This window comes from Gavialis gangeticus, unplaced genomic scaffold (genome assembly GCF_001723915.1).
Source record: "Gavialis gangeticus isolate Ggan-Ray unplaced genomic scaffold, GavGan_comp1, whole genome shotgun sequence".
Classification (NCBI taxonomy): domain Eukaryota; kingdom Metazoa; phylum Chordata; order Crocodylia; family Gavialidae; genus Gavialis; species Gavialis gangeticus.
The window spans coordinates 158,906,140-158,920,486 of NW_017729022.1; the positions used below are offsets into that span (position 1 = coordinate 158,906,140).

A 14,347-nucleotide genomic window follows, 5' to 3' on the forward strand; every position below is an offset into this window, starting at 1 on the left:
GATTAATAAACACTCCGAGTATTGTTGGCAAAAAAATCTTCAAACTTGAGGCTTAAAGGCATATGCACACCCACTGTCAAATGTACATATGGGCAAACATTCAAAGGAGAACACATTATTTGAAGGCTCAGTACTCCATACAAAACAGGAGGAAAAACATGTAGTTCATCATACACTAAACTAAAAAAAGACACCTTTCATATCTGCAACGAACAATAATAGTATGGATCCAATTATATTAAACTCCATTACATATAAAAAGAAAATCTCATGGAGTGACAACAAGCAGGGTACCCTCTGAGAGATCTGCTGAGTAAGTAAGTCTCTAAAAGCAGAGTATATAAATTAGCAGACATATATTTACTCCACTTTGTTGATTTATTATTATATAGAAAATAGAAGATGGTTCCTGGTACCATTTGAAACTCTAGAGCAGGGCTCGGCAAAGTCCAGCCTGTGGGATGGATCCAGTCGGCAGTGGACTCCATTTCCCGGCAGCCCCTGCCTGCCTGGCTGGGGCCCGTCTCCATACATGGAGACCTCAGCCGTAGCTGGGTGGTGACAGCAAGGCTGGGGTTGCCATAGAAACTGGCCCCAGCCACGCTGACAGGGCCTGCAGCAAAGCAGAGGGCTGCTCTGGAGCCGCTGGAATCTTGCAGAGGGGGCAGCTTGGTCGGGGCCAGGGCAGAGCCACAATCTGCAGCCTGCATGCTCAGGGCAGAGGTGTGCAGACAGCAGATCACAGCTCTGCCCTGGCTCTTTGCAGTGGTGACAGCATAGTCCTAAACTGGAGCAAAGCCCCAATCTGCTGCCTGCATGCCCCTGCCCCAAGTATGCAGGCTGCAGATCACAGCTCTGCCTTGGCCCCAACCAACCTGTCCCCACTGCAAGATCCCAGCAACTCCGAAGCAGCCACCTGCCTTACCCTGCCCGGCCAGCATAGCTGGGCCTGGTCTCCATGCCAATCCTAGCCTGTGGCTAGGGTCTCCATGGAAACCGAACCCAGCCATGTGGGCAGGGGCTGCTAGGAAACGGAGTCCACCTGCTGGCCAGATCCACCATTTTGCCCCTCCCCACCCCACCCAGCTCGAGACTCCCAATGACATTCTAGAGAATATCATTATGGGCTTGGAAGATACTTCTCTCTACTTTTTGACAAAACATCATTTAAAAAAAATCAATGATGGCATTATGATGGCGGTGTTCAAGGAACACTGAAAATCATGGTTAAAAATGAGATTATAGGTAGTATTTGTACACTGTTCCTAGTTCTTACGCTTCACTTAAAATAATTAAAAGAAAAGTACCCCCCCACCTGAATATTTTGTTGGATAGATGATCCAATTCCTTTTTCCTGCTGCAGTTGTGCTGTTCCTAAAGACTGCTGTATGATTTTACCTCCGGAGTCCTGCCCTATAAAAGTATATATTAAAAAGACACTATTACTTAAGACTCTTGAACCATCACAAAACATCTGAAGTCCTCTGCCTAAACATATTATTTAATTTCTGAAAATTACATATCATTACACACGTATCTGAGGAAAATGATGCTCACATATACAGCACTGAACACTAAAAATAAAGTTAAAAATAAAGTAAATCAGTCTTAAACCTTCTTGTATACAATTTACATATAGAAAAAAAATCAATTATCGTAAGCATTACCTCAAAGGAGATTTATGGAAAAAGAAAAACTGAAATAGACCAGCTTTTCACTATAATCCCCCAAAATACAAGGTAAAGAAACTGCAGCACTATTAAATATTGCTAAAGACTGTACAACAAATTTGTTGTAGATTAATATGGGCTTGTCTAGCATCTAAAGGTTGCAATTTTATTTGACACCCATATTATTTCCCACACCGGTAGAAGAAATGCTGTTAAAATTTTCACAGGATACACTTTGTGTAGATTTGTTTATTTAGCATGCAAAGATTAGCAAAGCAGGGGAAAAAATCAACAGCTAGATTACGGGGGTCTATTTCATAAGAGTCCTCTTTTAAAAATAACTGAAATAGAGTAATTATAAACTGAATAAAATGTCAAGTAATATGTCCCATACTGGCTTATTTATTGATTTGATGTATGTGCTGCTCTACACAAAGAAGGCCCAGTTTACATGAGAAATGTTACTCTTTTAATTAAGATATTGCTATTTCAGGAGTCCACCTAATGTCTTTTCATGATCATTACCTGCCCTGAGTTAAAATGATATTTATATTTTCTTTATCAAAAAAATCCTGTATAGTTAATTAGCTTTGAGATTATTTTACACCAAGAAGGGCAAAATGGTTGGTGTTCATCATAGGAAGATGATCAGAAATGTCAGTGTCATAGTCTGAACTTTACAGAAGACCTTGGCTGAAAAGTGACTTCCTATTTCTCACTTCCTCTGCCAGAAGAAGTGAGACACACAACAGATACCAAGTATTTGGATTGTGGAGAAAGATTTTGATAGCTCGCTACCTGATGCATCTTGTTTATCATTGAAATAAATGACAGAGTCCAGAGAAGAGCCACGTGCATGATCAGAGGTCAGGAAAGTAGACCTTACAAAGACAGGCTGAGAGCTATGGGGTTCTTCAGACTGGAAAAGCGCAGGCTCAGGGATGATCTAATGGCCACTTATAAGTTTATCAGGGGTGACCACCAGTATCTGGGGGAATGTTTGTTCACCAGAGTGCCCCAAGGAATGACAAGGTCCAACGGTTATAAACTACTGCAAGACCGTTTCAGGCTGGACATAAGGAAGAATTTCTTTACTGTTCAAGCCCCCAACGTCTGGAACGGCCTGCCATCAGAGGTGGTTCAAGCACCTACACTGAACACCTTCAAGAGTAAATTGGATGTTTATCTTGCTGGGATCCTATGACCCCAGCTGACTTCCTAACCTTCGGGTGGGGGGCTGGATTCGATGATCTTCCAAGGTCCCTTTCAGACCTAATGCCTATGAAATCTATGAAAAAAAGGATGAAATTATATGGCCAATAAGGGCACATCCAGACAAATGCAGATGCTTGGTTCCCCAGAGACAAGTAGTACTTGTCCTCAGGGAACATCCATGCACACAGCAAGTTACCCTGGGGGTAGTAGGGGAGGCTGGGGCTAGCACTGGGTCCTGAGGACCTCCCGGGCCTGCAGCTGGGGAGATCCTGCCAGGCAGAGCCTGGCCAGCAGCCACAGCATAGCTCCAGGCAGCGCATGCTCAGCACTGCCTGAGCATGACCTGCCCCATTTTTTTTAAATCTGCAGGGGTTTTTTGACCCCTAGACATCCAGGGGTCAAAAAAAAAAACAAAAAACAAAAAAAAACCCACAGGAAAAAAAAACAGAGCTGCACCCACATGGGCAGCATGCACTTGCAGTGCTGAGAACACCGGACTGTGAAGTATGTGGCACTGAAAACATGTTTGCAGCGCCACATAACTCACAGCCAGGCTCATCTGGACATGCCCTAAGAGTCCTGACTGGAAAACAAAACATATGACCAACTGCTAAAAGTCTGCAGACTCCTGAAAAATGAAAGATTAATTAAGCTTTAGGATCCCATTAACACAAAGCACTGGTCAAAGCCTGACATTATGAAGGATATGCCATTTCACATGCTAGAGGGATTAGGGAAAATTATCAAAAAAAGACCTTAGTTGACCTGGCAATGTGTTACTCAGAAGACTTGTTAACTGGGGTTGTCTCAAGCCATCTTGTGACTTTGATGCAGAAACTGGTGAGGTCTGGTTCATAATTTTTTTCTGAGCCTATAAAAATGCCAGAAAGATAAATGTCAGTTTAATACGCACCAACAGTTTTAACAAATGTAAAAACATTGCAACAAAAAACCCCCTAAAATTAAACTATTTGCTCTCCTCTACTCAAGGTAAGAATGGTTTCAAAGAAGCAAAACAGACATAAAAAGGGAATGTCATATACAGCAAATTAATCTTTCACTTACTCACTACCAGAAATGTTTTATTAAATTATATTTTTTTCTGTGTAAGCCACTTTCATCCAATGTACTCTCCCCTCCCCAATATAAGTCTTCCATGCAATTCATTTCCTTCAAAGAACAGTATCAAGATGCAGTTAAGCTTGGCTTTACTTTCTCTCAGTAGCAACTCCGTAAGCCCTGTATCAGACACCTTGAGATGCAGAACCTCTGTGTAATCATCTTGTAAATTTAAATCTTAAATGAGCTTGCACATAAAGCATATTCATTATATTTGGACACAGCACCAGCTCTCCTGTGATATTTTAATGAAACCTGAAATCCCATGATGGACTGATTTTAACAAATTAGCTATTTTTGTGTATTCCCTTCTCTTCTACACTTCCTGGTCTGACACAGAAATAATCAGATCCTATATAGCACAGTGGAGTTTGGTTCTTGTAAGTCTACACAGTATTTAGCTGAAACCTATTTCTCATGTAATTATGTAACACTTCTAATTTATCCTAGCAACTAGTAGTATTAGCAGGATTAGAATGCTAAAATGGCCTGAGAGTCTGTCCTGAAACTCGTCCCAATAAAAAGGAAATGTCATCTAGCCCTGTTATTTCTTCAATATAATTCAATGAATGCCTCTGTCTTGAAAGTGCAAATTTCAACAGAAGGGATAATTCAGCAAGGGGAGGAAGAAATCAACAACTAGCTATGTATTTGATACTAGCTGAAACCTGCAAAATATATTCACAATTAAATTTTTACTGCAAAAGTATTTCTTTAAATACAGGATTTTTAGTTATCCTTTGACCGAATACATTAATGGAATCAAAATTTCTCACCCTCAAAAAGGCTACATAAAGCTGTCCATGTGTAAACATGGGCTTAGGAATATAAATACATATTTTGTTAGAAGTCTGACCTTGTGACTTGTTTATAGTCATAAAATAAGAGGGCCCTTGTACACGTGAGAAAATTGCTCCTTCTAGTGGCTTAGTTTCCCTTTTTAACTATTTTATTGCATATCAGCGTACACGTTCAGCAGCATGTCACAATTAAATTTCGTAAGGGTGTACACATTTTGATTTAAATGACTTTTTTACATGGCAAACTAAAACACATCCTATACATTTTAGCTTGCTACATAACAAATTACAGTGATATTCCTCACAATGACCCTATCCAGAGAAGGCAGCGGGGAGGGTGTATGGGATGCTGGAAGCACAGGCATGCTTGGGGAAGCTTGGTCTTGATGGGTTTCCAGTGCCTCATGCACTGTCCCCATCGCCTTCTCCAACTGCCAGCACACCTAGCCACCCTCCTGCTGCCTTCTCAGGGCAACCAGCCCATTCCCAGGCATCTCCAGGCAGTGGGAAGGTGGCAGGGAAGGTACACAGGGCACTGGAAGCCTGCCAAGCTCAAGCTTCCCTGAGCACACCTGAGCTTCCCATGCACCACTGGATCTGGTGGGTGCTGCCTGTGAGCTGAGGCTGTACCCATGCAGCTAGCACCCCATCTGGGCAGCCCTGGGGAGCACTGTTGATGCAGAGGGAAACACCAGGCCCCACCACAGCTCAGGGTCTGCGCAACCTGGCAGTAGCTTGTGCAAGCAGCCTCCACTGAGAAAGAAAAAAAAAACCGTGGTGAGAAGCCTGATCTTTTTTTTTTTCTTCCCTTCCCAAATTCTGCCTGTGTCTTCCATGGCCAGAGGGTAAGCTGCCAGCAGGCTGCGCAGCCCAAGCTGCAAGGGGACACTGGTGCTTCCCTCCAAGCAATGGCACCCCCCAGGCAGCACCCACCCACTGGCACCCCACCCAGGCAGTCCCAGGCAGCGCCATCGCTGAGGAGGGAAGCACCAGGGCCCCCTGCAGCTCAGGGCACACCAGCATATCACCCCCCGGCTGCTTAATCTGTCTGTCCCGGGTTCTTTCAGGAAGCATTGTGATAGACTACTGAGACAACCAATCAGAGTGCTTCGAACAGACAGCATAAGGCTATTATTATTATAGATATATTCTTAAAGAATTGTTTTGAAAAGAACAGATTTCAAAAGTCACCTGTGCCTCCCCACAAAAGTAAAAAATGCTCAGCATCTATATAGACACTATGAATTTTATTTAGTATCACAAACAGAAACTATGCATGATCCTTAACTCTGAATAAAAAGCTTTTTTTATTAAAGGAATAAACGTGTAATTGTACTTCTGACATTCTTGTATATGGAGATTAAGGGTCAATTCTTCAGCCACCCTTCACTTTTATGCCAGCTACTTACATGTGCACCCAAATGCAAAAGTAAACCCTGCATAAACACACAGTGATAAAATAATTAATTTAGCAAATATTTCTTTATGGATTACTGCATCTGGCTAGTCATATTTATGAAATGCACCCACCAAGCCCTGCTGGGCTTCAGAATCTGCTTCCACAAAGCAGCTTCCATTAGGACCAAATAAAACCCTTGTGATGGCACTGAATGTTTAGAACGAAGCTGGGCTGGCCACCACCTCAGTTCTTCCTCCTAAATTCAAGAATTCCATAGACGTTCAACACTCAGAAGACAGAGAAAGGAGACAAGCAGCATAAGCATGCAAAGGCAACACTTTGGAAAAGCCAGAGTTTCTGAGATACTAAGGATTTTGTTCATTTGTAGTGGTGGAAATTTCTGGGAAATTTCCGGAGACCAGGAAGAAGAAAGCAACTGCTGCTCCCTATGCCTTCTCCAGACTGGGGAGAGGCTCGGGGAGTACTGCCCTGCAGTTCTCTGGTTAACATCGCCTCTCCAAAATTCCAGTGAAATCCAAACTAGAGTTTCTTGGGTTGATAATGAGTTTGCATTTCAGACACTGCAGAAAACAACATGGGCAGTTTTCTGAAAGTGGAGGAATCTACTTAGAACCAGGAAAAGGCAGGGAGCTTCCCCAGTGCCTCTTTAAATGGAAACATGGAACTTGGGATGGGAGAACCTCCCCAATCCCTAGATGCCTGCACCAGTTTAAAGAGAGCTGCCTGTCCTCTTTAAACCTGGAGACCCCTGAAGAATGTGTGAGGAGCAGTGGGCAACTGCTCCCCCCTTCCCTACCCAGTGCCCAGGAGGGGAAGGAGCAACAGGACACTGCTCCCTGTGCGATTCCCAGAATGGGAATCCCTGGTGTGAGGGACATGCAAGGAGCAGTCCCCAGCCCCCAACCCTTCTCAGTTCAGGGAGGAGTCAAGCTGGTGCTGCTCCCTGCACCTGCTCCAAGCAAGAGTGTCCGCAGTCTCAGAAAGGCACAGGGAGCGTTTCCAGATCCCTTAACTCCTTCCCATTCAGGAGAAACTCTTGCAAAGGCAAGGACTTCTTTGCTGAATGAGGAAGACCCTCCTCCCAAATCTGGCATGTCCTACGTGAAAAATTTAACAAATGCTCATACACTCTTAGATTTTATAGGGAAAGAGACAAGAGAACCTGAATGCCTGTACATGGCCTAAGTGACTCCGGGAAGTGGCTCACGCATACTCGCTCCTCTGAGCGTTTTGCAAATCATACAGGGATTCTTGCACAAACAAACACTAATGGCACAAACTTCCCCATATTTAGTGTGCATCCGTATAGCAGAGATGTGGAGATAGCAATGGAAGCAGCCTAGCTGCATTAGCATAGCACCCCAGCTGAGCTAAATTACCCAGCCTCTCATCAGGGACAACTGGCTCAGGAAAAGCACTGCTGACCTGTAACTGCTTCTGGTACCCAAATCAAATAATTTAGAGATCATATATCTTTATACAGCGCTACTGCATTATGCCCCATAGACATAATGCTGGTAACTAATTACATAAAATACAATTTAACAATAAAATAGGGTCCTTTGAAATTAAACCACAGCTGTAGATACAGAAAGATCCTACACCAAAACCTAACAGTAAAACAGAAAGACTGTTGGAGCCATACAGCACAGAGCTGACAGTGCCAATTCAGGGTACATGTAAAACCCCAATGGACATTGTTTTTGAGAACATTCCTAAAATGCAAGGGCACACAAATGGGACTGTCTAGGGGCCACTTAAAAAAAGAACAGGTGCTTCTGCCACCAAATTTGCCCATGCAGTGTTAGATTGCCTGGTAATTAGGATTCAGATACAATACATCCCTGCAACTCATTCAACTTCATTTCCTAAATAACATTTATATCCTTCATTGACAATTACATCATTTTTTTTAAATGAAGCACATTAAGGAAGGAGTGCAAGTGTGGGCAAGACGCCAAGAAAAATGCATTAGGGGACTGTTCTCTCCTATGTCGTCATTTTTTATGCTTGAGAAAAAAGAAATATAACTGGTTAATTAAAAAAACAGGATTTAACGTTCTGTGACTGACTGCAAAACCAGCCATTCAGCTAAGCACTGGCATTATTTTAATACCTATTTATTATGCATACAGAGATGTTTAGCTTCAATTTCATATATGAGAACCCCAACGAGATAAATCAGAGTAGCTCTCCTGTCCCACATCTCAAAACGCATGTTCAGTTCCAGATCTAAAATTACACAGAATATCACTACTGTAATGATTTATCTCGTAAGAGATCTCTTTACATTTTTAGGTTTCCCTTTCACAAATCATTTGCTGAGAGAATACTTGGGATTTGGACTGGATGGCCCTTAAGTCTTTCTAACCCAATAATTCTAGAATTCCACTTAAGCTGTTATTGTCTCTCGTACTAGTCAGCACAAGACAGTTTTCCCCATCTCAAACTTGAAACTGAAAATCCGTATCACTTAAAAAATGTGGCCATGCTGGACAAAGCAGCAAAGATGATACACTGCAGGGACTCATCCTGCATGGACAAAGAAATGGCCAGTGGCATCTTATAGCTCTTCTTGATCTCCAATTTTGGTCTCCAAAACCTGAGGGGGCCCTTAGCATACACAACGTTCACAAGAGTCAAAATGACCTGCAACTAGCCTACACATGGCAGAGTCTTGCTTCATGATGTGAGGGTGAGCATTTTTAAAAGTGCTCTGAGTTGGTCTGCCACTGAAACTTCTGTTTTGACATATCAAAAGGAAAAGAAATAAACAGAGTGAGCACTTTTGAAAATCCCACCACCAATTAACAAAAAATAGGACTTTCTGTGTTAACAGGAATGGTAGAGTTATCTACTTTAAAGTAAGACTGAGGATACTTTTGACGGGAATGGTTGTAGCAAAGTTGAAGCTTTTTACAATAGAAACACTGTATTTGTTTATAATACAAGTAAAGAGAGCACAGGATATAATAAAATATACAGACAATGCAGTATTATTTAAAGTGCAATCTGTACTGACACCACCCCAACAAAATTATTTCTTTACTAGAAGTCTGTATTAGCATAAAAGTATTTCCTCGTATTCTGTAGATTCTCAAGAGGTATCCATACCTGACCAAAAGGATATTGTTGCTGTGTGACTCCTACTGATGTGTGACTGAAGGTGCTGATAGATTTAGAAGAGGAAGCTGGAAGACGATGTGACCCACTGACTGAAACTTGAGTTCTATTCTGCTGCGCAAGTTGATCTCCAGTAAAATTTCCTCCTGATGCAATAGACTGAATTGAAGGCCCCAAGCTTGGATGTACAGAGCCAGAACTTGAAACAGTGAACCGGTTTGATGCTGATATATTTGACACTGAAGACTGTCCAGGTGACATTGTAGTAAAACCTGATCTACCTTGAGAAACATTACCTTGACTCGGTGATAAATGCAGCACGGTTGGTGATGCCTGTTGTAATGGCACCTGTCCCCCAACAATTTGAGAATTTCCATGATTTACTATAACTTGGCCTCCAGGAGCTGTGAATGTCTGACCAGAAACTAACTGCACAGCTGTGTTCTGGTTATTCAGCATCTGTCCTGAATATGACTGGTTGGCTCTGAGCATGTTGTTAGAGTTTCTGTTCAACATAACATGTTCAGCAGATACTTGGCTTGGAACCAGCTGGGAAGGTTGAGTCTGAAGAAGTTGTCCATTTATAGTCTGAACATGATGAACTGAATTAGAATTGACAGAGAGACTTGTAGGTATGAGAAATTGGTTTTGAGGTGCATGAGGCTGTCCCATAGGAGAATGGATAACAATACTACCTCCAGCATTGCTAACTGTTTGAGGTGTAACTGATTTTCTTGCGTTTTGCTGATTAACAATATTAACAGACATATGAGGACCAACTACTGAATTCTGAGGTGAGTTTGCTGAACCAAAAGGAATTCCTTGTTGTACATGATGCTGCTGTATTCCCAAATTATTCACACTGTACGAAGCTTGCTGACCCATCTGAATAGGCTTTGGTTGGATATTAATGGGGACTTTATTAGAATTTGGTGCTAGACCCCTCTGAATGATGATATTATGCACAGGTAAAGATGTCTGAAAATTTGTGCTATTAAATGGAACAGTTACAGGTTGTGCTACTGGACTTGAATTTGAATTACCAAATAATGAGTTACCATTAGGAGTCTGTCGATGAACTAGGAGTCCACCACTCATGTTTGCTGATGCTTGCTGTCCACTGCCTTTCAATATAATCTGAGATCCATCAAGGTTATTAATGGTCATCATGGAAGGCTGATTACTAAATGAACCAATTAGCTGTATCTGCCCAGAACCACTGATCTGGTTGTTATTTGACAAGTGTTGGCTGGGAACACTAATTCCCACGTGTTGCATAAAGCCATGTTGCACACCAACTGTATTGCTTGCAAAAGATGTTCCAACAGGTTGCTGTACCACTTGAGTAACTCCTATAGGTTGCAACGTCTGACCTGAGTAATTAGAAACATTAGAAGCCTGAGTAAAGGATGCTGATGAAGAAGGATGAAGCTGAGCTTGTGCAAACTGTTGGCTAGAACCTATACTGGCATCCAAGTATGCCTCTTCTGCCAAAGTCTGTTCAGTAATATTGGCCTCCTGTAAGGACTTCTGAAGAATATCAAAAGGCTGATCCTCACTGAGATCAGGTAAAGGAGAAGATTCAAGTTCATCTTCAAGAAACTGAAGGCTACTTGACAGTTGCAGTCCATCACTAGGCCCCTCTCCAAGCTGATTGCTTACACCTTTTATTGATGTTTTAGGATCAGTGTTCTGAAATATAAAAGAACAAATAAATTTAATCATATGTTTACAATAATTTTATATCTAAAATGTTTCCTATTTCGTTTTTTCCCTAAAAAAACATGAATTGCCTCCATAAATGTTATCCTACAAAAATAGGTTGAAATTTAGTCTACGTAGAGGACCAGCACAAAGCTTGTGCACCAGTTAGGTGCAATTTGCACATTTAAAATAGGCTCCGGGGGAAACTTATCTCTCTACCCTTAGATCCCCAAACTCACTGTCTGCATAGCACTCAGCTCTGAGGCAATTCTGGTGCAGGAGGACATGAAGCTATTTCATAGCCTCTAAAAGTACCACTTTTATGTCCTGGAGTTGTGTACTGTGTGGGAAAGGGAAGAAAGGGGAGGATCCAGACCTCCACTGCAACTGATTTAAGAGCAGGAAAGCAGTAGCAGCACAGGAAGATGGCAGCAAAGTGGTCTTTCCCTGCCCTTTCCTGGTTCTAAGTGGATCCCTCCACTTTCAGAAAACTGCCCATGTTGTTTTCTGCAGTGGCTGAAATGCAAACTCATTATCAAACTAAGAAACTCTAGTCTAGATTTAAATTAATTTCACTGGAATTTTGGAGAGGCTATATTAACCAGAGCCATGGTAGCGATATGTTTTTTGTTATGTCTACTATTAAAAATTCCAAAGAACTATACATTATACAACTACAATAAACTTTATAAAGGGGTGCAATGAATATGAAACTCTTTAGATTTATAGCAATCTTTTTTTGGCTAGCAGACTTGAAACTGTCTGTACCCTGAACTACTTGTAGCCAAGAAAACAATTTTCATACTGTACAAATTTATTTGGCTACCTTAGTCAGCACAGGTTTCAAAAGACTAGAAAAAATAGTTTAAACCTGAAAAACTTACGTAGGTTTTAAGTTTAGTAAACAATATGAATGTTCCTCAGGTGTAAAATTTAGATTCCATCCTACTAAAACTACAGGCTTGAAAACCTAATTGCTTTCTTTCTGTTCATTGATAAACTGTTGAGTTTATAAACTTTGCCCCCTCTCCCCTTTTCTTGGTTACCATGCTGTTCCCTAAGCATACCTGATTTAACTGGTTAATTAATTCACTTCAATTTATGATTTCTGTGTCAACCTGTTACAGAATTTGGCATGCATATTTTACAAAAGTATCTTTCTTAATGTAAAATATTATACAATAAAAGTTCTGATAACTGGCATCTTACAAGCCAACATGCTCAATTAATCGGCATGCCGGCTTGTAAGATAAAGTGAAACCAGAAGCGCCCACCATGGCACTTCCAGTTTCTCCAAGCTCCCGTGGCCCAGGGCAAAGCAGCCTGTGCTGCCAAGCCCCAACGGCTCGGGGGCAAAACACGCTGTGTGGGACTGTGCAGGGCCCGCCACCCTGTCCCACAGGGCCCGCGGGAGGGGCGGCAATGCCGCAGGAGGGGCAGCGGGACACCCCAGACACAGTGGGAGAAGCAGCGGCCCGGGCCACTCAATTAACCAGCATATTTTGTTATCCGGCATCCCCCAAGAATGGGGGATGCCGGATAACAAAGCTTTTACTGTAGGACTCTTACTATTTTTAAATAGCACTAGAAACCTTAAACTTTATTTCTAAATTCATAATATGTAGTATATGTATAAAAACACAGGAAATAAATCTGGCTAGTATCTTTGATACCAGCACCTTAGAAATACTTAATATTATGCTCCATATTATCTGCTGTATCCAGCCATTAGCCCAGTAGAACGGAATTTAATAGGACCTAGCTACAACTCCCTTGACATGCAAAAAATGTCACAGGTGAGATCAGCCTCTTCTCCTGTGAGCACATTTATATTTTCTTCTACAACCACTCTCATGTATGGGAGGAACTCCCAGTCAAAATCCAGCAGTTCCCAATAAACCTATGGATAAATCCTCAACATTCACCTCTTCTGTATTCCATGCAGAAAACTTCTATCACTTATGGTGACTGTAAACACTGTTTCTGATTGATTTCCCCACTTCATACAAACCAGCTCTTACGTCTTATCTACCTCTTATGTCTTATCTGTTAAAACCTGAGCTATTTAAAGCAGCTGTCATTTGTTATGTTTGTCCCATAGATAAGAGTAAAATAATAATAATAAAGGATGCAACGCAGGTCAGTGTCCCGCTGCAAGTACAGCAGCTAGAGATAAATCATAAGAACTGTACTCATGTATTCATAGTTTTGAATTGCCTAATATGGCAATTATCTAAGGCCCTCATACATGTATATCAATAATTTTAGGCAATGGGGTCATCAACTATGAAACCCAGAAAACTATGCGTAAACAGTCTTCTTATTTAATTCAGTAATTCTTATTCTTATTTCAGTACAACGAAGGCAGCAAAATAATGCAAAACTCTTCTACATGCAATGTTGAATGTTTTATTATTACTTAAAATACTGCCCATAAAACATTTTTTCAATAGTATACTTACTATACACAATAATCTCTGTTGTTGCATACTCTATCATGAGATAACAAAACATCCTATAAATCTTGAGTTAAATGCAAGGGCCCATATCTAAGTTTAAAGTATTTTTTTTCCATGACAAGCTCAAAAAGGGGACTGTTACCATTAGAAAGCACTATGAAAAATATTTAAATGTTTTATTATTTTAAATTACCACCTCTTACTGAAACATTCTCTAATAGCAAGAGGGTAATCAGCCGTTAATGATTACTTGAAGATAAAGATGTTGAATACTCAAGATTCTAAACACACTGACAACATTCCGGTATGAATTAGGACTTTGTAAGGATGGAATCTCAGCACTGGAGTCACAGGAAGAGAATGTTCTGTCTTAAAGAATTCAGCTTTATTGTACATTACTTGCTGGATTAAAGTATAAACCACAGCATGTAATTTTTTTAATGAATTAGAACAACAGGGAACTGCTATGTCAGGTTCTACCCAGAAATAAGACGGGATAAGGTCCTAATGCATGCAAACAAATTGAGAAAGACTGTAACTGAAGGTCTACATTTACTATGAGCACTAACACTATAGATTCCACAGTTTATTTCATAGAAGTAACATGCAGAACATCCATGTTAACATGTCCAGTAAAACTGTTCTCCCATGCTAATCACCAAGGATCCTAGTTTTCTATTTGCCACAGAAAAACACAGAATCCATATTTTTCCGTGACCTACCGAAAGTGTGGCAGTGTCCTGTGGCAAGCAGTTCTCTTATTTTTGCCATGGTTTTTGCCTCCCAGCCAATCACAGGAAGGAAGGGAGTAGGTGCTGCTGATCAGCCGAGAAACAA

General features: G+C 41.3%; 1 protein-coding gene across 1 annotated transcript in view; it reads right to left on the reverse strand.

Annotated features, from left to right (window-relative positions):
* Nucleotides 1–14,347, reverse strand: part of GLTSCR1L (GLTSCR1 like) — a 56,252-nt gene that overhangs the window by 13,553 nt on the left and 28,352 nt on the right. Inside the window, exons 5-7 of the mRNA XM_019516389.1 lie at nucleotides 9,339–11,039; nucleotides 3,651–3,756; nucleotides 1,316–1,413 (exon numbers count right to left, since the gene is read on the reverse strand). Coding sequence (XP_019371934.1) covers nucleotides 1,316–1,413; nucleotides 3,651–3,756; nucleotides 9,339–11,039 — 1,905 coding nt within the window. The remainder of the gene's footprint in view (nucleotides 1–1,315; nucleotides 1,414–3,650; nucleotides 3,757–9,338; nucleotides 11,040–14,347) is intronic.